General features: G+C 41.4%; 1 protein-coding gene across 2 annotated transcripts; it reads right to left on the reverse strand.

Moving 5' to 3' along the window:
* Positions 1–4,278: 4,278 nt before the first annotated feature.
* On the reverse strand, positions 4,279–17,847 carry LOC101853686 (protein enabled homolog). 2 transcript variants are annotated; one of them, XM_035968632.1, is made up of 3 exons: positions 17,585–17,847; positions 9,279–9,433; positions 4,279–4,853 (listed from the first exon to the last, which is right to left on the reverse strand). In XM_035968632.1, exons 2-3 carry the CDS (start codon positions 9,395–9,397, stop codon positions 4,313–4,315), a joined length of 660 nt encoding a protein of 219 aa, XP_035824525.1. In that variant the 5' UTR covers positions 9,398–9,433; positions 17,585–17,847; the 3' UTR covers positions 4,279–4,312. The 2 variants fall into 2 exon arrangements, with proteins under 2 accessions (XP_035824525.1, XP_035824523.1); XM_035968630.1 differs by having other exon boundaries at positions 17,579–17,847.
* Positions 17,848–24,579: the final 6,732 nt, after the last annotated feature.

The raw sequence follows: 24,579 nt of genomic DNA on the forward strand, positions 1-24,579 counted from the left end.
GAGAGAGAGAGAGTAATGTACAGCCAAAGGTCAGATAAAACTTACCCAACTAAAATAAAAAGGTTTTTTAAAAGTCGAATTCCCATACCCTCGCCCCAAAACCACACCCTAATTCTAACCCCAACCATAACCCTAACCCTAACCCTCGCCTTCACCCTAACCCTAACCCTGACCTTTACACTAACACTACCCGTACCCATACCCCTACCCCTAACCTTCACCCTCACCCTCATCCTCATCCTAACCCTCAACCTACCGTAACCCTAACCCTAACTTTAACCCATCTTTATTCAAACTGCCAAGACTCAAGAAGAGCGAACGCTCCCCGCCTTGTCTACTCTCCTTGCCATTGTAATCAACGGGACGTAACCACAGTAATAATTCTTCTTCAAAGAGCAACATAGTTATTTCCCTTACTAGAAGTTTCCATAAATCATATTAAATCTAGGGTTCACACCAAGACGTCTTGGGCTCACATCAAAGAGGTTATAACTAGAACTAGAGGTCTTAGCTATGACGTCACGAGTGTCAAACTGAAGGTGCACGCCGCTATTTCGGAGAGGAATAAACGGCCAGTCGGTGCACAGCAACACGCTTCAATCACGGATTAATGATACTCTGTTGATTCTTTATCATGTGATTTGGCTATCACTAAAATGTACTCATAGGGATTTCTGTGATTGTTTACCTTTAAATGAGCAGATAATATCCAAATAATGCAAATAGAGCCTTTTACAAGGTGTGACCACATGGGTGAGTAAAATTCAGAGAAAATTAATGAGATGAACTTGATCATAGCTTGTTGAAATATAAACATAATTTTATTGAAATATTATGCTGAAACAGTATGTCTAGACCTAGCACCGATAACCACAACAAGGCGCTCGTATCTGCCCTTTGGAATCAGGAATGTGACTCGGAAGCTGCTAGAAGCTTCAGCTGTAAATGAGAGAATAGCCAACCAGGTTCGTACCAACCAATAAGACCGGCGCAGTATTCTGTCTCATTTGCGGAACCGATGCCAAACAGCATGTGCAATAGCAACAGCAGGGGTTCATGGAAGATGGGGTGTTTTGTAGCCAAACACCATTGCCAATCAACGTCAATTTTAGAAAATATTGTGAACGTTTAAGATAAACAGGCTATTTATCTAAGTGTTGCATTTTAAAATGTCAGTATATAATTATTTGTGCCGGACATTAAACAACGCTCTTTGAGTGTGCGCACAAGATCCATACAATGAGTGATTTGCAGTATCTCAGCCTACAGTTAATTGCTTATTTTGAGACAATAACGAATTAATATATTAAATAATTAACCCAGTCTTAACCTCTTTCATACTCTGTGCAGACCAAGGCTTTGTATCAGTTTAAGGAGAATATAGACAACATGACATAAAAGCAATCCACTTTGTAAGTGTGAAATTGTCCTTTTTCTTAACAAATTCAATTACTCATTTTGTCTTCCTCCGCCCCTCCCACACGTCACCGGGGAAAAACAAACAATACTTTATATTATGTCGCTCTTTTCATTTGTAGCCCACGTTAAAGTGCATTTATGTTTCCTACAATCGGTCAGCGGGTGCGGTATTGTGCATGTTATATGATTACACAACAACAGCAAACAAAAAGAAAAACTTAAAAATAAAACTGAACTGAGCTCCAAACTCTAAGAAAAGTTAGGCGTTGCGAGGGACTCGTAGCGTGACAGCGCTGTTTCTAATCCTCTCTAAAATGGCGACAAAGCGAGCAGAGTGGGCCCGCACTGCCATAGTGAATTTACCTGGGTGGCCTCTAGTACTATTATAACCTCTTTGGGTTCACATTGACACTGTTACAACGGATATTTAGTTTATAGGTCCGTGTTTTAGGAGATGTTTGAATGGGTTTATCATTATGAGTTCGGGTTTGTATTTAGAGTAAGGTGTTAGAGTTATGTTAGAGTTGGGGTTATGGATTAGGGTTAGGAGTTACGAGTTTTGACGTCGGTGGCCTAGTGGTTAGGCTCTCATACTCTAAATAGTAAGGTTATAGGTTCGAATCCTGTCAGGGGCCAGACGTCGCATCCTTGCGAAAAGCACTTAACCCTTTTTTTCCACTTCAGCCAGGTGGGAACGGGTATAGACAGCAAAAGATCTTACAAGCTTGCACTGTATGCTTCACGGGAAGCCAAGAATGCTTCTCAGAGTAAGGGGTAATAAAGTTGTAAAGCCAATAGAGCATGCTGTTGAATAGGAATATGCAATATAATAATATTGTATGCAATATCATTCGTTAGAAGTTAATATGGGTTAGGAGTTAGGGGTTAGAAGTTAGGGGTAAGGAGTTAGTGGCTTGGGTTTAGGTGTTAGGGGTTAGGGGGGATTTATTGTCAGAATAACACCCCCCCCCCCCCAACCCCACCCATACTTTTGCTTCTCATGTCTATGAGCAATGTATTTTCAGAATGTGCTCCTGTGCAACTGGAAAGGGGAAGCAAATAAAGCATTAAAAAATGACAACAAAAACTTTATTTTTCGCTTTTTTATAAAGCTAATTAACAGATTTCTTTTGTTTTCGGGTTTCTTTTTAACGTCTGGTTCAAATAGCCATATAGGCTAGAAATTAATTCCTACCAAACTGAAAATGTTTAATATATTCCGGGCGTTCATATGACTTTATGCAATTGCAAGCGCCGTAAAACACTTATCAGAGCAAACAAAACAAACAATATAGGCTAGACCTCATTCTTTGGCCCTACCACTAGCCAATGTCTTTTCACATAACCAAGCCATATTATACTGCATCTCACAAAAGGCAAGCTCTAAAACAGTTGCAACTCTACCAGGTCAGTGGGTATTTGACGTGTGCTCTCGTGTGGTTTTCCCCCTTCTTTCCTATCAAACATCTATCGGCCATAATTATCTCTCCTCCTTCTTTTTGTGATACGATTTTCTTCAAGTTCAATTTGTCTTTTATCATGATTTCATGAGGTATTTTATAAACTATAGCTATAGGTTTGACTTATATATCTGTGTGGCCATGAGTTCTTCAAGTTCAATTTGTCTTTTATCATGATTTCATTAGTCAATTTTATAAACTATACCTATAGGCTTGACTTATATATCTGTGTGGCCATGAGGCTAAAATCCGAGAATTAACTCAATTTGTCAGACCGCCCCATATAATAAATATAAAGAAATAACGTATTCTTCTCACTTATCTGAACACCAATGTTTACGCACATACACTGTTATAGTTGAATGTTGGTCTACCCATGACTCTTTCCTCGTGATGCACAGCTTCTCCTGGCTCCTTACTGCTATCTTTCAGCCACACCCCTCATCTTAAGGTAGGTGAGTTCTAACACCAAGCCTTCTCGGATAAGGCCGAAAAAAAGCTCGTGTGCAAGTAGTGCATGTTTTAATATCCATTGGTGGTGATAGGAAATCGACAAAGTAGGCTTCGTCCGCTACGGGGGCAAAATTCCAAATTAATTCCTACCAAAATGAAAATACCTGAGGTGTTCCACGAGCTCATAAAATCGTATGCACTTGCAAGAGTGTAAAACACTAATCAAAAACGAAAACTCGGTTAATTTCTTTTTCTTGACGTTCCCCTACTAGATCTCAGGGGTAGTCGATTGCTGGTTCTTTAACCTTCAGAGCAACTGGTTATGACGTATGTGACCGTTTTTCCTTCTCAGAGGGGCCCCTTGCCTTCAGGCAGCCATATGTATTATTCCGATTTCAAAAGCACTCTATGCGGGGGTTTTTTATACCGACTAGGGCATGTTCAGTTTTAGTCAGACTTAATTTAGAATTTTACCCGCGTGGCGGCTGAATCCTTATTTCTTTTAATTTATCCATGCGGTGACGGTCAGTCAAGTCATAGTTATGTTTGTTTGTTCGAAAACTCTGAAATTGAATCAATAGCAACAACGCAATAGATGTTAACATTCACGTTGAAGTGCAGTCATTCTTGTTTTGTTACCATGTGGGATTTTTCTGGTGGTTGTTTTTTGTTTTTGTTTTTGTTTTGTTTTGTTTGTTTGTTTTTGTTTGGCTGATTGTTTTTGTGGGGAGGGAGTGGTTCTTTGGGATTTTTTTTTGTTGTTTGTTTGTTTGTTCGTTTGTTTTTGTTTGTTTTGGTTTTTTTGATTGTTTGTTGTTGTTTTTCATTAATTTGTTATTGTTTGTTGTTTGTTTGTTTTTTTGTTTTGTTTTGTTTTATTTTGTTTGTTGGGGTTGTTTTTTTTTGTTCGTTTGTTTGTTTGTTTGTTTGTTGTTGTTTTTTTGGGGGGGGGGGCTCAGTGTTCACAAAGAAGAAAAGGTCTAAAAATTCAGTCCTTCTGGGAGGCCATTTCTCGGAAAAAGCCTCGTTCTGTCGTTTAACTTTTCTGTTATAGCTTGTACGTCCTCTGACGGAAAACTGTAGACAGGAGGAGGAGGAGGAGGGGGAGGAGGAGGAGGAAGAGGAGGAGGAGGAGGAGGGGGAGCAGCAGAAGTTGGAGGATGAAACGGTTTGAGCGGACTAGCAGGATGACCCATTTTCTGAGTTCTGTATTCCTCAAAATCAGGCTTCTTTCTTGACAGACCCTCTTCTTTCGAGCTACTACTATCCATCACACCCACTGAGTCCACTGTGACAGCAGCTGCAGTAGTGACGTCAGAATTGTCATCATACCGAGACGTCCGCTCCCGCAGAAAGACTTCTTGTTGGGCAACGTCCGGTGTCTCGGGGAGGCAGAGGTCAATGTCATCAGTCTGGGTTGAGGCACATTTCGTAGGCATAGTGAGGACGGGATTAGGTCTCGGACGTTGGCTACTTGTGAAAACAGCGCGAGGTTTTGATCTCATCTTTTCTTTCCTGAGCCTAAGGAGAGGGAAAAAATAGCCCCCCAAAATGTTAGCATAACAAAGGAATGAGAAAACATGGAATTGGGAAAATTGTGTCTCGGTTACTCAAACTGGAATAGATAGATAGATAGATAGATAGATAGATAGACAGATAGACAGATAGATAGATAGATAGATAGATAGATAGATAGATAGATAGATAGATAGATAGAGGGACGGACGGGGGACAGACGGACAGACAGATAGATTTTGCTTTGCTACTGCTATACTGTCGTCGAGCACAGAGACAAAGCTAAACTGAACAAAAGAGATGCCGAACTGGAAAAGAGGAATTAACTCTTCAATACCGGGTAAACCGGGATGACAATGGCAACATATGGTGAAATTGGCCATTAATTAAACAAGGAAACATGTTATTCCTCTTTGGCCATTAATTAAACTGGGAAACATGTTATACCTCTTTAAAAGTACCTTAGTAACATTTTAAATTATCTCTATTACTTGGTTTCTTATAATTCAAAAATCTTTTTAGATATATACGAGTTTATTATAATTCAAAAATCTTGTTAGATATGTACGAGTACAAATGAATATTCTTTACCCCCAAAACAGTTCTGCAGAGGAACTCAGTGTTTAAGATCAATTATTGTGGAGAGGAACTGTTAGCCCAGTTAAAGCCATAGGGGTGAGTTTATTGGGGGGGGGGGGGCGTGCTTATTTCGACTATATGTAGGTCAAATAAGTACGTCTTTTGCTTTTTACTAGATAAAGAAAACGAAACGAAGTTAAGTGAACAAGACGCGGAAAGAAACGCGGCAGAGATGAGTAAACTGCGAAGGAAATGTGTGCGTATGTTTGTTTGTTTGTTTGTTCGTTTATTTGTTTGTTTGTTTATTTGTTAGTGTATGTCTTCATCTGTTTGTGTCTGTAAGTTTCTGTTTATCTATATTTGTGTGTCGCCCCTGCTAGTGGGGGCCCCATAGTTTTACTATGGGGGGGGGGGGACAAAGAATACACCTGCCGTGATACTGCGTGTCGTAAGAGGCGACTAAAAGTGCATAGGTCTGGTCGCCCGAAAAGTGCCAGTTTGCGGAGGGCCAGCTACCCAACCCAGTAAAAAACAGTAACACGGACAAACACAACTTTTTGCTTTTTCGATCTTGGGAGACGGAGGAGCTTCTGCATCAGCAGGAACAATGAAGGACCGCGGACAAAGCCGAAAGGACTCTTCTGACCCGAAACCTTCTCTGTCGAACAAGTCTCTCCGGATTGCGTCGTGGAATGTTCGCACCTTGTATGAAACAGGAAAGAGCTCTCAAGTAGTACAAGAGATGAAGAGATACAGACTGCACATACTAGGAGTCGGCGAAACACACTGGATACAGTCTGGACAGAAGCAGCTCAGCTCGGGGGAACAAGTATTGTATTCTGGGAGGGAAGACAAGTACCATGCGGAAGGAGTGGGAATCATTTTGAGTAAGTATGTACAGAAGTCACTCAGAGGATGGGATCCACACGGGGAAAGGATCATCATGGCTTCATTCACTACAAGAAGCAAGAGCATCAACATGAATATAGTCCAAATCTACGCCCCAACAAATGATGCTTCGGATGAAGACAAGGATGCCTTTTACAGCCAGTTCCAGGGGGTCATCGACAAACTACCAAGGAAGGATGTCAACATCATAATGGGAGATGCCAATGTCAAGATTGGTCAGGACGACGTGGGGTATGAAAGAATTATGGGACAACATGGCTTGGGACAAATGAATGAGAACGATTCGCAAATATATGTGCTTTCAACAGTTTTGTTATTGGAGGCTCTGTTTTTCCTCACAAGAGGATCCACAAGGCCACATGGGTTTCACCAGATGTTGTGACAGAGAACCAGATAGATCATTTTTGTATCTTTCGTAAGTTCAGGCGTTCACTGGAAGATGTCAAAGTACAGAGAGGGGCTGATGTTGGATCGGATCATCATCTGCTGTTGGCAAAACTCAAGCTTCGACTCAAAAAGCACGGAACCACCACAGGAATCAAAAGAACGAAGTTCTAAGTAAGTGTCTTGGGCGGACATAAGAAAGAAGAGTTTCAGCTGCAGCTGAGGAACAGATTTCAACCTCTGGCTGGTCTTGGCGGAGAGGACACAGGGGTGGATACACACTGGACCAAGGTCAAAGAAGTCTTTACATCAACAAGTCAAGAAGTACTCGGTGTGAAGTAATGGGAGCACAAGGAATGGATTAGCCAACACTCATTGGATTTAATTAGGATAAGAAGACAGCTGAAGGCAGAAGTGAATGCAGGTAGAACAAAAGGACCAAGAGTGGATGCATTGGAGCAGTACAGGACAACAGCTAAAGATGTCAAGAAATCAATAATAAAAGACAAGGAGGAATTCATGAACAGGCTAGCAGAGAAGGCAGAGGAAGCAGCGGTAGGAGGGCACATGCGAATCCTTTACCAGACCAGAACGACACCTGCTGGAAAATATGGGAAACCTGAAGTACTTGTAAAGGACCAAGAGGGGAAAAGCATTTTTGGAAAGGACGCTCAGTCTAAACGATGGGTAGAGCATTTCAACACTCTCCCGAACAGACCACCACCGAGTAACCCACCAAACATACTGCCAGCAAGAAATGAGTTACCTATCTACTGTGATGCTCCTTCAAAACAAGAGATTCTTGATGCCATTAAGAAGCTGAACAAAGGTAAAGCGGCCTGTTCCGACCAGATTCTACATGAAGCCCTAAAAGCAGATGACAATGTGACGGCAGACATCCTCCTCCCACTGTTTACCAGGATCTGGAATGAGAGCAAGTTCCCAAAGAATTGGAAAGAAGGACACCTCGTGAAGCTTCCAAAAAAGGGGGATCTCAGCAACTGCAGCAACTACAGAGGGATCACTCTTCTCTCAATACCAGGTAAGGTCTTCAACAGAATCATTCTGGAGAGAATCAAGACAGGAACGGATCCAAGACTACGGGATGAACAGGCTGGTTTCCGGAAAAATCGCTCAACCACCGACCAGATTGCCATTCTGAGGATTATTGTGGAACAGTCCGTGGAGTGGAACTCCCAGCTGATTGTCAACTTCCTTGACTATGAGAAGGCCTTTGACAGTATAAACCGAGCGACACTATGAAAGATAATGAGACACCACGGAATCCCACAGAAGTTGGTGAACCTCATCAAGAGTATGTACGAAGGGACAAGTTGCAGGGTTGTACATGATGGCCAGCTCACTGACAGCGTTGACATCAAGACTGGTGTGAGACAGGGAAGCTTACTATCACCGTTCCTCTTCATATTGGCAGTCTACTGGCTGATGAAGGAAACCACCAGAGGACACAGAAATGGTATACAGTGGACACCATGGACACAGTTGAGCGATCTGGATTTTGCAGACGGCTTGGCGCTTCTGTCGCACACCCAGGAACAGATGCAAGCAAAGACTTCAGTACTAAACAGCATATCGGAGGCTGTTGGATTGAGGATCCATCCCGGAACGTCAAAGGTCCTAAGGACAGATGCACAACGAAAGGAGCAGGTCACAATAGAAGGAAAGGCACTAGAAAACGTTGAATCCTTCTACTATCTTGGGAGTATAATTGACAGAGAGGGGGGAACAGGTGCTAAAATAAAGTCCCGCATTGGAAAAGCACAGGCTGCTTTCATACCTTTGGATAGGATTTGGAAGACCAGAGGTATCTCACTTCGAACAAAGCTGAGGATTTTCAATTCAAACGTGAAGTCGGTCCTGTTGTATGGATGTGAGACATGGAACGCATCACAGACTTGCATAAAGAGGATCCAGGTTTTCTTGAACAGGTGTCTAAGAAGGTTACTGAGGATCAGATGGACAGACAGGCTCACCAATGTGGATGTGTTAAGGAAAACAAGACAGATCCCAGTCAGAGATGAGATACGAAGAAGGCGGTGGCGATGGATCAGACATACTCTCCGGAAGTCAGGCAGCTGCATAATAAAGAAAGTTTTGGATTGGAACCCACAGGACAAGAGATCAAGGGGAAGACCTCGTGGGACTTAGAGAAGAATCACAGAAATCGATGTACAGAAAAATGGGAAGACATGGAATGACATCAAGAGGCTAGCCCAGGATAGAGAAAGGTGGAAGGTGTTTGTCCGTGGCCTATACCCTGGTGCAAGGTGAGAAAGACAATGATGATGATATTTGTGTGTATGTGTGTATGAGTGAGTGTGTGTGTGTGTTTGTGTGTGTATGTGTGTGTGCGTGTGTGTGTGTGTGCGTGTGTGTGTGTGTGTGTGTGTTTGTGTGTGTGTGTGTGTGTGTGTGTGTGTGTGTGTGATCATATAGGATATGAGTATGCATGTGTGTTTATGAGTCGATCTGCCTAAATGTAGCCCATGTTAATATAATTAACAACTGTGTGCTTATCGCCCCTCTTCTCCTTCTGACCTGTGTCTGTTGACCTCTGACCTCTCCCACTGCACATTCCGGTAGATCAGCACAGCACTGGCGATAGCCAACAAAGTACAGAAAGCTGTGAGGATGTAAACGATAATCAAATCATCCATTATAATCCGCTGTAATAATCTCGAAGCCCCAGTCCTCTGAGGAAGAAATAAGAAGAATAAATCGGAGATGGCCACACAGTAATTGTAACAGTTGATATGTTACGAAGATGACGACACATATAACATAGTAATTGTAACGGTAAATATGTTACACAGATGATCACACAGTTATTGTAACAGTAGACATGTTATACAGATGACCACACAGTAATTTTAACGGAAGATGTTTTACGGAAATGGCCACACTGTGTTATTGCAACGGAATATATGAAGCTGCGATGTAATTGAAACAGTGTTAAACCAGCGTTCCGTCTGTCCTCACCGAGTGGCATTAATTTTTAATTGAAAAAAAAAAGATTAGCTTAAATCATCAGTCCTTCAGTCCTTCATTTCGTCCACACGTCAAGAAAAAATCTGGCGCTGTCTGTTGACTTTCGTAGCGTGCGGCTGGACGGCATGCCAAGCGACGATGATAAATTTCTTGTTTACAAACTCTTTTTTTCTTTTTTTTCGGGGGGGGGGGAGGGGTAAGTGATATACGGCGCTCGCAACTGCACTAGGTCATATGAGGGCACGGGACACATTGAGTATTTTCAGTTTGGTAGGAATTAATTTTTGAATTTTCTACGATTATCGCTTTTTGGGTTACGAAAGAATCTTTAACGTGCACAACTTGCACACGGACCTCCGAGATTTTTTTGCCCTTATCTGAGAAGGCTAGGTGTTAGAATTTACCTACCCTAAGATCAAGGGTGTGGCTGAAAGAAAGCAGTTAGAGGAGCCAGGGAGTAGCAGTAGAAAGGCTGCAAGGAGAGTCAGTAGCTCAAAGGAGGGGGCAAAGAGGGAGGGGTGTAGGGGGACAGAAAATGGAGACGAAGGTAGACAATAGAACATGGTTAAAGAGCAGGAAAGGAGACAATTTTAGGATAGAAAATGTCTCATTACTGTCAAGTTTCGAACCCTGCTTCTATTGAATGAACGGCGAACACCAAACCTTTAGACCACGAGAGACCAAGCAGACAGTCTTAGTTCACAAAAGTTAGTTTAGTCAGGTTTTACGCGCTCGCAACTGTATAAGGTCATATTGCGCCAAAGGAGTGGATGTCAACAGAGAAGTCCAAACGGGGAACCAGATTTACTCTGCTCACCTGTCTATCTAGCCTCAACAGCACAAAGTCTACTTCGACTATCAAGGCACCCCGAAAATAGCAGTTCGCAAGAGAGTAACAAACATACAAAAGAAGTGTGGAAAAACGACAATAGTAAGGATGAGGAATGAAAAAGCAGCAGTTTTCCCCTTATGTTGTTCCGGCACAGTTTGAGCATGATAAATCAGCTCATTCACAATAAAAATTCCACTGTGCATAAGAACATGCTAATATCTCCCCTTTGGGAATAGCCCGTTAGACACTTCGCTTCGACTGCCATGCTGATCGTTGTTAAGTGCGACTGGACGACATGTCAAGCTCCGGTGATAACATTGTCGTTTACAAACTTATCGAAAATAACGTCACGTCTTATCGAAAAAAAATTATCAAACCCGGAACCAGTGTTTCAAAATTAGCCGAAATAATGACTTGCGAGTGGATCTACATGTACTTAGAAGATCACAAAAAGTACTCTAAAGGTGGGGGGGTGTTTGTTTTTTGTTGGTTGATGTTGTTTTTGTTTGTTGTTGTTGTTGTTGGTTTTTTTAGGGGGGGGTTGTTTGGGGGTTGTTGTTTTTTTATTGTTGTTGTTCTTTTGGTTGTTGTTGTTTTTTGGTTTGTTGTTGGGTTGTTGTTGGGGGGTTTTTGGGGGGAGGTTTGTTGGGGGGGGGGGTTCTACCAAGACGACATCATGTGTTAGGATAGTTGCCATTGTCATTTCGCTTCTTTTCTGCGTTTGGTATTACTATGTAGTGTTGTGCTGTCCGTGTTCTGTACTTATTGTAGTTCTTGTAAATTTTGTTTGATTTACATCATACGTAAAGAGTAAAGTGCCAGTAAGTCAGTCTCCACAAGTTTATCGTTTTATAGAGTGTTTGTGAATTATTAAGTCTAAACGTTAGGGGTCTAAAGTCTAAAGGTTCGGATACATGGGACGTTGGATACATGGTACAACTGCAGTAACTCATAAACCGTGCGATTCCGATGTGCCATACTTCAATGAACATGTAGCCTCTGTGACGGAACGGCCCTCGAATTTGTTCCCGCCCTCGGCTTTCGATTTCCTTTCGAACTGTGGATCTCCAAACGTTTGATGCCGTTTTTATTGGATTTGCTGAAAGACAATCTCTTCGTCTTGTTACAAGCAGAAACAGAGAAGTATTACAAGACATTATTTTCCTCTGTTGTCATTATTTCAAAATGCACGTACTGTTTTTGTTTTTATCTTTTGCAAATCGTAGAACTTGCAACCACATGTTGAATTTCATCAGGTTTGGGTTGGGATAGATGAGATAGAAAAGACCTTGTTGTTGGGATGTTTAGGACACTGTGTGATGACAGTTATTTTCCTTGTTGTTACTCACATATAAGATTATGATGATACTTTGTCACTGATATTGACTATTTGTTTCTTCAGATCATGCCTCAAAACTACCATCGGAAAACAGAAAGAAAGCACTTGGTGAAGAATATAGTTGCTGTAGCCTTTCAGATATAAAACCTATCTTGCCGAATCCCTCACTTTTGGGCCCTATCTCCAGAACTAAAGGGAGGATGTCTTTTCTCTTCAAGTTTACAGTTCAAGTTCAATTGATTTAAATTACTTATCAAAGACAAATTTCGGTTAATAGATAGCGCTTGTCAGAATAATTCAAAGTTTGTTGTTCATTGTTTGTTTTCCCCACTTTTTAAAGTGCTTCACCCCATTTGTGGATTCTATTATAGTTCTAATTAAAGACCACGTGTACATGTATAATCTACATGTCTTGTCCGTTTATTGATAGACATAGACAACTTTATTTACTTGTCCCATGTATCCTTTTGTTTTGCCCCATTCATCCCTCCCCTGTCCCATCCACCCCAGCTTCTGATGATATTCGAAACAGTCGCGGTGTAGAAAAACCGATGGGCTTTAGTTGACACCAATCTGCCAGTAAACACCCCAAGGGGACATTCTTTTAGCACAAGTCAAAGGTTTATTTACAACATGAAAGGTTTCTGAGATACATCACTTTGAGTTTTAAAAATAAAAAAATATTGTCCCATGTATCCCAACATTCCCCTGTGTTATGTGTTGTTTTGTTATTGTTGTTTTGTTGTGGGGGGGGGGTTGTGGGGGGGGGGGGGGGGGGGTTTGGGGGGTGTGTTAAAATTGGTGTTGCCGGTGGTTAATTTTGGTTGGTTGGTTTGGTGGAGATGGGGTTGGGGGGAGGGCTACCTTTATTCAATAAATATAGAATCAAAAAGTTTTTGAGAATTTTTAAGGCTCCAAACCGGGCCCCCCCCCCCCCATTCCCCAAATCGACAAAATTTTTAATCATTTAGGAAGCAGGCTACGACCATGCCTGTCTTGGTCAACCCGGACTGGGAGCAGGCCGGATTTAGGCATGTGCTAGGCGTACTTAAGCACAGGGCCTTGGAGCAAAGGGGGGGGGGGGGGGCTCGGGTCATGGGGAAACTATGACCAAGTGGGCCTCGAGTTGATGAAGGTAACCAGAAACAGGCGTAAAAATTGTAAAAAGAAGGAACAACGTGCAATAAACGAAATGTAACTAAAGACTCTATTCTTTTTAATTAAAACTGAAAATAATTAGTTTGACCCCTAAAAAGAGAATCTCGCAACATCCGATGTAAACATGTTTTTCCTGCCAAACGCTGTGTTGGAGCAAAGCCGTTCTATCTAAATCTAGTCCAGGACTATCCTCCTTCATCGATGTACTAGACTAGACTGTAACCAAAGATACTGTAATCTAGATCTAGAATCAAGATTCTACTCGTAAGGTAGGTTGGGATAACATGGTTTCTGCACCGATAGGCCCTATTTCGACTAGAAAAAAAGATTAAATGATGCATTTGATTAAATGAAGGGTAGATTTAGATGTAAGTCAAAGCGGGGTTCAGAGCGGGGTTTGGAATTCAGAGGAGAGAAAGAAACTGTCTTTTTGTTCACCAAGCAATGGAAACGTCATGGGATTGTGAGAACTTATAACCAAGTTCGACCCGTTTCTACATGAGCACATCAAGCGGCATGGCAACAGAGGGCCCGGCCAAACATCTCATTAGTAAAAAACAGTTTGTGAGGAAATAATACAACTGATGGCCGATAACGTTAGAATTTGATTATCGATGACATCAAGCAAGCAGGGCAGGCCTGCTTCAGTATATCAGTGGACTCGACACCCGATGTTTCACATCATGTTGACCAATCACTCTCATCGTTAGATTTGTATTTCCCGAGGATGGGATTCCTACCGAAAGGTTTTTACTTTTTTTTTAACTTCAAGACCACACGGGAAATGGCATGGCAGAGCTGATTCTTAATTATTTTGATGAAATTGGAATCGATTTCAGTAAATGTAGAGATCGGTCATTCGACAACGCGGCCAACATGTCTGGCAAGTATAATGGAGTCCAACAAAGAATTTTGGAGAAAATAAATTTTCAAAATTCATTCCATGCGCGTGTCATTCTCTTAATCTTATAGGGCGTGCCGCTGTTAATTAATGCTTAGAGGTAGTTAATTTCTCTGGGATAGTAAACGAATTACATGTATATTGGTTTTTTCTCTGCTTCAACAAAACGGTGGGCCACTCTAGAACGCTTCTTATCACCAGAGTCCACAGTCGCCCAACATTTATTTGATACACGGTGGGAGGGTCATGCAAAAGCTACTTCTGCAGTTAAGGATAGCTACACTCAACAAATAGAGGCTTTGCAAAGCATTCAAGAAGATACCAATGAGAAGGGTGGTACCAGACGAAAGGCCGGAATTCTGCATCAAAAGATGGAAGAATAAAATGGGAATTTGTCTGCACGCTACATCTTTGGACAATTCTGCTTGCACGTTTCCTCAAAGTCAGCAAGACATTGCAGAATCCTGAAGTGACGTTGAATACTTGTGCCAATCCTTATACTTCTCTGCAAGACTTTGTCTCAACAACTCGGGACGACTTTGACGAACTTCAGCAAAATGCACAGCAAACATTGCCAGGTGTTGACAACAAAACCCCCAGAAGAAAAAGTATAACCAATGCGGGTAATGACGCACTAGACAACATCCTGCCAGGGACAGGTTCAAAGTAAAATCTTTGATTACAACAATTGACGCTCTCTCAACCAATCTCCTGAAAAGAGCAACTGTATACAAAGAAGTGTCAGGGCAATTTTCATTCTTGCACGAATTAGATACAAGCAGAATGAAAATTCAAGACAATGTTGAAAAACTGACTGCACAATACCCGAATGATGTGGACCCCAACCTTGCGGATGAGCTTGTGCACTTTCAGGGATATCTGAAAAGAATACATCCTGAAAAAGAAAAATATAGCTAGCAAGAAATGTATAACGTGCTCACGAAAGACAACATTCAAGCAGTTTTCCCCAACGTCGAGATCCGCCTCAGACTATTTCTTACCCTGATGGTGACAAACTGTAAAGGCGAGAGATCATTTTCAAGACTGAAAAGAATAAAGAATGAAGCAAAATCTATAATGGCACTGAGGAGGTTGGCAGATCTCAGCATCCTGAGCTTATACAAACTCAGGAAACTGGATTTCAATGACATCATTGAGGCCTTGGTAGTAAAAAAAAAAAAAGCCAGAAAAAAGCCTTTGTAGTTTAATATTTTAGGGTAAGATTTGTTCATTTATGACATGATATGCCCAGCTATCAGCGGCAGCAGCAGCGGCAGCAGCAGCAGCAGCAACAGCAACAACAACACCAGCAACAAGCGAATATGTTTCTTTTCAATTTTTAAAAATTTTTTGGAATAAGGTTTATTTGTTTATTTTTATGGGGGGGGGGGCATGACGGGAAAAGGGGGTGAGGAGGGGGGGGGGGCTCCGTAGCTGATCAGTAGCTCTGGGCCTCGAGTTGCCTAAATCCGGGCCTGACTGGGAGGGATACGACAAAAATCCCCCCATATTGGAATCAAACTCGGTCTTTTGCGTGCTACAGTAAATCATGAAATGTTTATAATACCGCCACAGCACTGTTGCCGTTAAAGATTACAGTACATGTAACAGCTGATAAGAAGAGAGAAAAAATCAGTAACGAGAACATATTTTTCAAGTGTGTAAACATTTTGATCGCCTGGCGACCAGGAACAGATGATATACTTCAGTGCTTCGCAGCATGCATTAAAATAACAAACCAGTTTTACGATATATTTTTTTTTTGGGGGGGGGTGTTTGTTAGCTTGTTTGTTCGTTTATTTGTTTGTTTGTTTGTTTTTGTTCTTTCTTTTCTTTTTCTAAATGTAGGTGGTTTTTACAATTTAGATCATTACAAGTAGGCGGGCTTCCAACCTTGCCTGTCAGTGTCAGGGACCAACCCTGACTAAGAGGGTTACAACATCACAGCAGAAAGACTGAGATACTCGCTAAAAATTTACTCGGGAACTGAACTCGGGTCTCCTGCGTGCTACAGCGAAGAGCGTAACAACCACTACACCACAGGCGCCGGAAGGCTGGCTGGCTATAAGCCAAAATTTGTCTCAGAACTGTCAGTTCCAACTGTACGTGTAATACCCACGTTCGAGGGATGGGCGATTCAACATGTTCTTATGCACAGCTTATTATCAACCATCCACTTTTTGATGTCATCAATACACAGACCCATCGTAGTAAGCAAGGTTTCAACATCTGATGGTGGAACAGATTTATATAACTGTGTATCGTCAGTGTACATGTGATAATTCATATTGTGCTTTCTAATCACAGCTCCAAGCGGCTGCGTATATAACGTACACAAGATTGGACCCAATACTGAACCTTGAGGCACTTCAAAGTCTAGCTTAAAAATTGACGAAAGAGAGTCGTGCACAACCACAGATTGTGTACGACCAATCAGGTAGGACCTAAACCAGCCAAGAACCCTGCCAGACAGGCCAAACGTGTTGAACAATCGTTCAATAAGAACAGTGTGATCTATAGTGTCAAAGGTAGCACTAAGATCAAGAAGAGATATGACCTTATGCAGTTGCGAACGCCCTAAAAAAAACTTTACTAAAGCTAAACTACAGACTGGGATACTGCACTTATAAGACCTTATTGTGTTGCAAGTGCCGTAAAACTCCTACTAAAACTACAGACAGGGATACACGTAGATCTATACGACGAAAATAACTTCCCCATACGGCAATCAAACTCACCTCATCTGTCTGCTATGGAGAAAAACGTAACCGTTACACCACAGTTCAAATACATGTAACATGTAAACAGTTAGATTGTAATGTTAAACAGTCCTTTTTCATTACTACCCCCCACCCCCCCAACACACACACACACACATTATGTCTATCTTCATTTGTTATGCAAGATTTCGCTATTTTGAATAATCCTTCCCTCACCCTTTTCAGAATCGGGGATATGATTTAATTCTTTAAAAAGTGACCAAAACGTTAATTTTATAGATAATCAATGTAATTGTATTGATGTGTACAGTGTCAACTAAAAAGAAGAAAAAAAGGGTTATATAGGAAGAACAAGAACAAGAACAGGAACAGGAACAAGAAGATGAAAGAAGGAGGGGGCACTGACGATAGGAGGAAAAGTTGAAGGTGAAGAAGTAGGAAAAAGAGAAGGAGGGGAAGGGGGGAGAGACGAAGAGGGGGAGGAGGAGAAGAAGAAGAAGTAAGAGGAAGAGCAGGGGGGGGGGGGGTCTGAAGGCAATAAAGTATAAATTCGCTGTCTACACTTTGACATTTTAATGCAAAATGCTAAAGCGCATAATTTGTCTACCCAAGGCTGTAAAATGTTGGTCTTTCTAGAGGAGAAGAAGAAGAAGTAAGAGGAAGAGCAGGGGGGGGGGGGCTGAAGGCAATAAAGTATAAATTCGCTGTCTACACTTTGACATTTTTAATGCAAAATGATAAAGCGCATAATTTGTCTACCCAAGGCTGTAAAATGTTGGTCTTTCTAAATAGACACAATCGTCCTCAAACAAAACGAGCGGCACGATTCAAAATCAGCATAAACTTCCAGTTACCAACAAGAAAATGGAACAAGTTAGAAAATATACATTATGTACTTACACGTACTTTTGAAAAGATTGCTGATGTTGTACCGTAGACCTGTGCGATAAAATCAGCCTCATAAAGATATTATGATTATACATGTGCAATGTGCATGTAGGCCTATAGTATCCAGTCTTATAGCACCTTCTACAACAATGAAACACTGCTGGAAACAATGATAACTGAACACAAGTAGTTAAGTTAAGCTCAGATAGTTCAACGCTCAGATTGGTCAACTGAAATAGATCGTATGTGTTTTCAAGAGTTCTTATCTAAGTTTCTCTGTCAGGCCTTTACTATCTGGAATATTAAACTAAGGGAAGTGTAAAAAAAAGGGGGGGGGGGGGAGGGGGGCAGGAAGTTGCACCCACTCCAAAAAAAAACCAAAAAAAACAATTGGCCACCCGCTGGAGTTCGAGAAACTGATCCCGAATTCCCCACTCCCGTCGGTATTGATTTTGGCGGAATGAGGGAGTACGGGTGTAATCAATTTAATGCTCGCTTGACGTGCATGTGGGGGTCGAGGTGGGGGGGGGGGGGCATGAAAATTAATGTGTAAGGAATACATACACTTGGGGCAGAAAAAGAAAGAAGTATTCGCGAAGAATGAAATTACCATTGAGTAGCTAGGTTGTCAAGAGAGTTACAAACTGTTCGACTAAAAAGATAAAGTTTGGGGGATCTTGTGGTCTGAAGGTTACGGTGTGACGGCACGGGGGGAAAAGGAGGTTGGGGGGGGGGGGAGGGAGCGTTCTTTGCCTCCTGTACTACTAGCATACTCTGACAAGTCCGCGTTCTAGCGTCAGACATTACACCGATCTTTATCTCGCAGACATGACGGGGGGGTTCTTTGTTGTTTTTTTGCTGTTGTCTGTTTGTTTTGTTTTGTTTTTGTTTTAAAAAGGTTTTACGGCGCTCTCAACTGCATAAGGTCATATGAACGCCAAGGGGTGGATTTCAACAGAGAAGTCCTTACATGAAATCAGACTTACTCTACTCACCTATTTAGCTTCAACAACACAAAGTTATCAAAGCACCCCGGAAATAGCAGGTCACAAGAGTGTGACAAACCTACAAAAGAAGTAGAGGAAAAATGACGATAGAAAGGATTAAGAAAGTAAAAGCAGCAATTCCTTGCTGCAGTCCAGGCACAGTTATGAGCATGACATTGATGAATCAGCCCATTTACAATTACAATTCTATTGTACATAAGAACTCAAGATGTTAGTGTTCACCCTTTGGGAATGGAGTAAAGACGCTTCAGTCAGTAGCACCGCCGCGGGAGGGGGGGGGGTGTTGTTGGGTTGATTTTTAGTACACTTCACACTTCACTACACTACATGTAATTCTGTCCCCGTGGTTTTATGCAGCCCGCATAATTTAGCAAAATTTGATAATTTTTTGCATTATTTCTGATTATTTCCCTATATAATTCTTTGTTAAAATTAACAGAATCCCATAATTTCACATTTTTGGGCCCAGTTTGCATAATTTCAGCTTTTTTTTGCATAAAACCACGGGGACAGGTAATTCCGAATCAATAAAGCATGATTGTTTTACGTTAGCTGTGTGATGTGTCTAATGTCTAAGTGTTCACATCCTGTTAATGCTCACGCGCATGCGTGTTTGTGCTGTGAGTGTGTGTGTGTGTGTGTGTGTGTGTGTGTGTGTGTGTGTGTGTGTGTGTGTGTGTGTGTGTTGTTTCGTTTTGTTTTGTTTTTTGGTAAGTGTTTTACGGCGCTCACAACTGCATACTGAGCGCGCGGGACACATTAATACATTTTCAGTTGGTAGGATACTTTGGCCCGGGTGGCAGCCGAAGCCTACTCCAAGGGATCGTTAACGAGCACAACTTGAGATCGGGACCTCCAAGATTTTTCGCCTTTGTCGGAGAAGGCTCTAGGCTAGGAGTAGATCTTTCCTACCATAAGATCAGCGGTGTAGCTGAAAGACAGCAGTAAGAAGGAGCCAATGAGTAGCAGTAGAAAGGCTGCAGAAAGAGTCAGAAGTCAGAGGGGGGGGGGGGGGGGTGAGGGAATGGGGGCAGAAAGTGGAAACGAAAGCAGACGACAGAATACCAGAAAAGGAGGTGAAGGGAGACCATTTTAGAGAAAAAAAAATTTCCGTCGCTACACGGATTCAAACCCAGGACCTTTGAATGAGAGGCGAATACCTTAACCTCTAAGCCTCGAGAGCCCCGTGTGTGTGTGTTTGCATGTATATGTGTATGCATGTGTGCGTGTGTATATGTTCGTATATGTATGTGTGTTTGTATGTACACGTATGTGTGTATGCGTGTGTATGCATGTGTGTGCGTGTTTGTATGTGTGTGTGTTTATGTGTGTGTGTGTTTGTGTGTGTGTGGTATATGTGTGTAAGGGTTTTTTTGTTTAGTTATTGTTGTTGTTTTTCTGTTTGTTTGGTTTGTTGTTTTTGTTTTTGTGTTTTTTTAAGGGGCGGGTTGATTCGTTTGCATTTTGTAGGACAATCTCATGTGCACCGGCAATGACACTCCCAAATGTAGTGTCACACCTGTGTGCATCTGTAGTGGCACAGGAGGTGTGGAAAAGTAACACACAAGGGATAACATTGTAATTATAAGTATGGAAAGAACAGTAAAACATATCAATATCACATTCAACATTTCCATTGAATCATGGGCGGGCAAGATTCGTCATCTATTGGATTATTGAATAAAATAGACAGAAAACCCGAGTCAAATCTTTTGGAGCAAAAAAAAAAGGGAGGGGGGGGGTATTTCCTCTCCGGAAAAGCAGATACAAAGATCTTTGTTTCATTGTGTGCTGATGTGGTTTGTCTCCCTCTGTATTCTGTCAGCGATGCAGTACTTTATGTGGTGCCCCCCCCCCCCCCCAAGCAATAGAAGAAAAGTTTGTAGAATGTTTGTTTACACACGCACGGATGAGCGCACACACGCGCGCACGCACACACACAACATTTCATCAACTTAAAACAACCAGGAATTTCCTGATAAAAGATCACAGCTGAGTGACAAGGAGTCCCTGTCGCAAGAACATCAGCAACAACACTTTTAATGCGGCCACATTGTTCTGTACATGTACAGCAATAAGACGGTCCAAAGCCCGTTAAATCTGGCCCCGCGGAAAATTGTGTTGAAATACAAAAATTGCAAACAATTGCAACCTTCCCATCCCAGGTGCATTAATAAGGGCTTAAAATTTTCAGGGGAAAAAAACATGACAATTTGAGAAGCATAAAAGCAGAACAGCCTTTTAACAAATCATGACGCACAATACAAATTGTATTAACATAATTTATTAGTAACAACACACGAGTACGTTAACAATAAAGTTATCGTAATAACTTTAAAATGAATGCATAAAATTTGACTAAATTTAGAACTTACCGGGCACTTGGTTCATGCGAAGATCTAGAAGTGTATGAAGTTTCATAAGGTTTAGTTTATAAAACTAAATGATTTGACAGGAGATTTTCGAAACAACCTCTAAAAATACAAAATAAGCTTAATATGCTCCCATCAATTCAGATTCTGTTCCATTTTTCTCTTGAAACCTTCTCTACGGCCGGTAATCTGTATTTAGATCTCTTTCAGATATTTTCTGTTTTAATACCTATATGGTATTGTTTTAGCACAAAGTCAAATCGTAAAATGCAGCAAAAAACATTTTTTTTCTCTCATTTATAAACAATAATAACAATAATGTAGATCATTTCTATAGCGCCGACTCCCGTGTGAGCACATCTGAAGCATAAATGCATGTACAAACAAAATTCACGCGCGCACTCGCGCACACACACTCTCTCTCTCACACACACACACACACACACACACACACACACACACACACACACACACACACACACACACTCACGCACACCTTACACGCGCACACACACGCACACCACACCACACACACACGACACACACTTGCTTATCATACGCACACGCTTAAAATCACACTCATTAGATCTATGTCTCAGTTTGTGTTGTATTCCGGCCTGAATTTCTGGTTATAACTTTTAGAGTACGGCCTATACGTTCTTATAGGCCTACTAACCATCTGGCGTCTAGAGTACGGCCCAATAGGCTAGAGCCACAAAAGCTGGGCCAAGGAGGTTACAGTAAGCCGATCCCATGATTCATGTATCGGCTCCGTACTCACACCATTTCTTACTAAATATTCGATCAAAATTAAAGAGTTGATGTATTTTTTTCCTGAAATTGCCAAAAATTGCTGGTTTATCACGGAATTCGACGAAAAACGCTGCCGCGATTTCCTGGTGTGTGTGTGGGGGGGGGGGGGGGGGGGGGGGGGGCAGTTAAACGCGGATGATTGAAAATGTGCAGATCTCTCATTTCCTAATCCGAGTCATGAAATGTACATTAGTGAAGCTCAGTCAGTTCAATAACAGTACCTAACAAGCTCTTATCTGCAACTCCTGTTGAGTTGATACTCAATATGTGTGTGATATCGTGATAACATCTAAATCAGGCGTTCGTCAAAAATGATGAAATCCAAGAGATTGGCATTTTCCATCTTGTTGGACAATTTTTATCAATATTTTTTCCCAACTTCTTTAATGCTCATATTTTAACAAATGTATTTCTGTGCGTACGTTATTGAAAAACTTTAACCAACGTATTTCTGTGCGTATGTTATTGAAAAACTTTAAACAAAGACACTTTTAAAAATCTACCAAAAGGGACACTCAAGCTTTGGAAGTCACCAAACTGTGTCGGCCATTTTTTCACTACTTTTTCCTCTGACATCAGACGACCCTTACCTCCTTCAAACGCAGACATCTCGATTTCCATTCAAGATAGAGGGATATCTTTTTAATCTAAAGCGAGGCAATACAGAAAGCTTTGAAATTAATACCAAAAACTCCATATGCTCAAAAACTGACAAGAGCCGGACACCACTGTGTCCTGACCCAATATGACACAATAGAATGCACGAAATCGATCAGTTGGGAAGGGGGGGGGTGCAGGCTGTCGTGGTCTAGAGGGACGGTGTTCGCTTCTCATTCAAAGGGTCCAGGGTCCAAACCTGGCAGCGACGAAAAGTTTTCTTCTCCAAAATGTTCTCGTTTCACTTTCACCTTTCCTTTTTCTACTCTCTAACCAAGTTCTGTCATCTGCTGTCGTCTCCATTTTCTGCCCCCCCCCCCCTTCCACCTCTTTTGCTGTTGCCCCATCCTATGGGCTCCTGACTCTTTCTGCAGCCTTTTTACTGATACTCCTTGGCTCCTTCTTACTGCTTCTAATGCTGTCTTTCAGCCTCACCCTGATCTTATGGTTGGTAAGATCTAACACCTGGCCTTCTCAGTAATCTCAGATAAAGGTGAAAAAATCTCGGAGGTTCCGGATGCAAGTTGCGCACAGTAAGTTAAGTAAAGATCCATTGGTGGTCCTATAATCGATTTAAAATTGGCTTCGGTTACCTTCCAGGCAATATTGAATTAATTCCTATCAAACAGAAAATACTTCATGTGTCCCGCGCGCTCATAATATGATCTTATAGTATACAGAACAGTTGCGAGCGCCGTAAAACACTTTCCAAAAACATAGATCAGTTCCATATTCAGTAGATCTACACGTAATAGTCAAATGAGTTTATGATCCCTATTCAAGGTGAGACCTCCGAATTTAACGCCCATTTCACTAATTACTAATTGCAATTATCTGCCTTCTAGCCCGTTTGTGTTAGGATGATGTTGATGGTTGAACTACTCTTGTTAGTTATATATATAGCAAAGCCATATTTATCTGAATGCCTGCTAATTTAATAACTTTTTTTTTACTAAACATTGGATGAGATCGTACTTGGGGATTTAATCGGTATTTATAATATTTCGCAATATCAGAATCTGCTCAGTTCCTACTTTTGAGGAATTTGACACAAAAAAGTTTGAATTTCACAATATTTCAAGCTTTTTCGAATGCAGTTCTTTGAATATCTTGATAAGTCTCAGAATAATCTTACGATTTAGATACGAGCAGATAGAGCATTTCATTTCTGACATCATGGTCTAAGTACAATGTAGCTCAAAAATACCAAAAATGTCAGAAAGAACTTTGTAATTCTGAGGTAGTGATTTGCAAGCTTGCTGTAGCCGATATCCTCTTTTCACTGGGACTATAGGTGTCACAACGCGGTGGAATCAGGCGCTCGTCAATTTTGGGACATATGGAGTTATTGGTATCATCTTAAGTTAAAGCCTGTCCATTTGCCTTGCTTTAGACTTTAGATGAAAAAAAATCCATTTATCTTGGATACAAGACAAGATAATGGCGATTGAAGGAGGTGGGGTCTCCTGGTTTCAGAGGTAAGATTAGCGAGAAAATGGCCGCCAAAGTTGAGTTATTTCTTTAGTTTAAGAGTCCGTGTAAACTGAAATTTTACATCTTTTATGCCTTAAATCAACGTTTTTTAAAGTAAAATCCAAACAGAAATGTATTTTTAAAGGGCATGAAAGGCGTTGAGCCACATCCCCCCCCCCCCCCCCCCCCCCCCCCCCCAAAAATTTTACAAAAATTCCCAAATCAGCTGAAAAATGCCAGTTTCTTGACTTTCATTATTTTGACGAGGGCCTGATTGAACTGATTTCACAACGCTGCCTCAAATTATAGTATAGTGCTATACTGGCTATAGGTATAATTTTATGTGGGGCCCACTGTACCTAACATCGGATACATAATTCAAGAAACGGTATTATAATATACTGTCAAACCCTATTCTGAACCAACCGTGGAGCGAGCATGAGGTTGGCAGTATAGTAGAAGGGCTGGCCGTCAGCCTACAAGTTTTTCATATTATTATTATGCTGACTTCTGTGAGTTAATAATTGGCCGGTGCAACTATAGCTTGTAACAAAAATATTGCCGATGTTTGACGCAGGATATCTCAAAGACTACCCAATCGATCACCTTCATATTTTGAGAAGAGCTTAGTATCTATCTCATCAACTGGGAAATGCAATCAATTTTCCGAAATTGTGGCTGGTTAATTAAT

The sequence above is a fragment of the Aplysia californica genome, unplaced genomic scaffold (genome assembly GCF_000002075.1).
Source record: "Aplysia californica isolate F4 #8 unplaced genomic scaffold, AplCal3.0 scaffold00071, whole genome shotgun sequence".
In the NCBI taxonomy this organism is placed as follows: Eukaryota; Metazoa; Mollusca; class Gastropoda; order Aplysiida; family Aplysiidae; genus Aplysia; species Aplysia californica.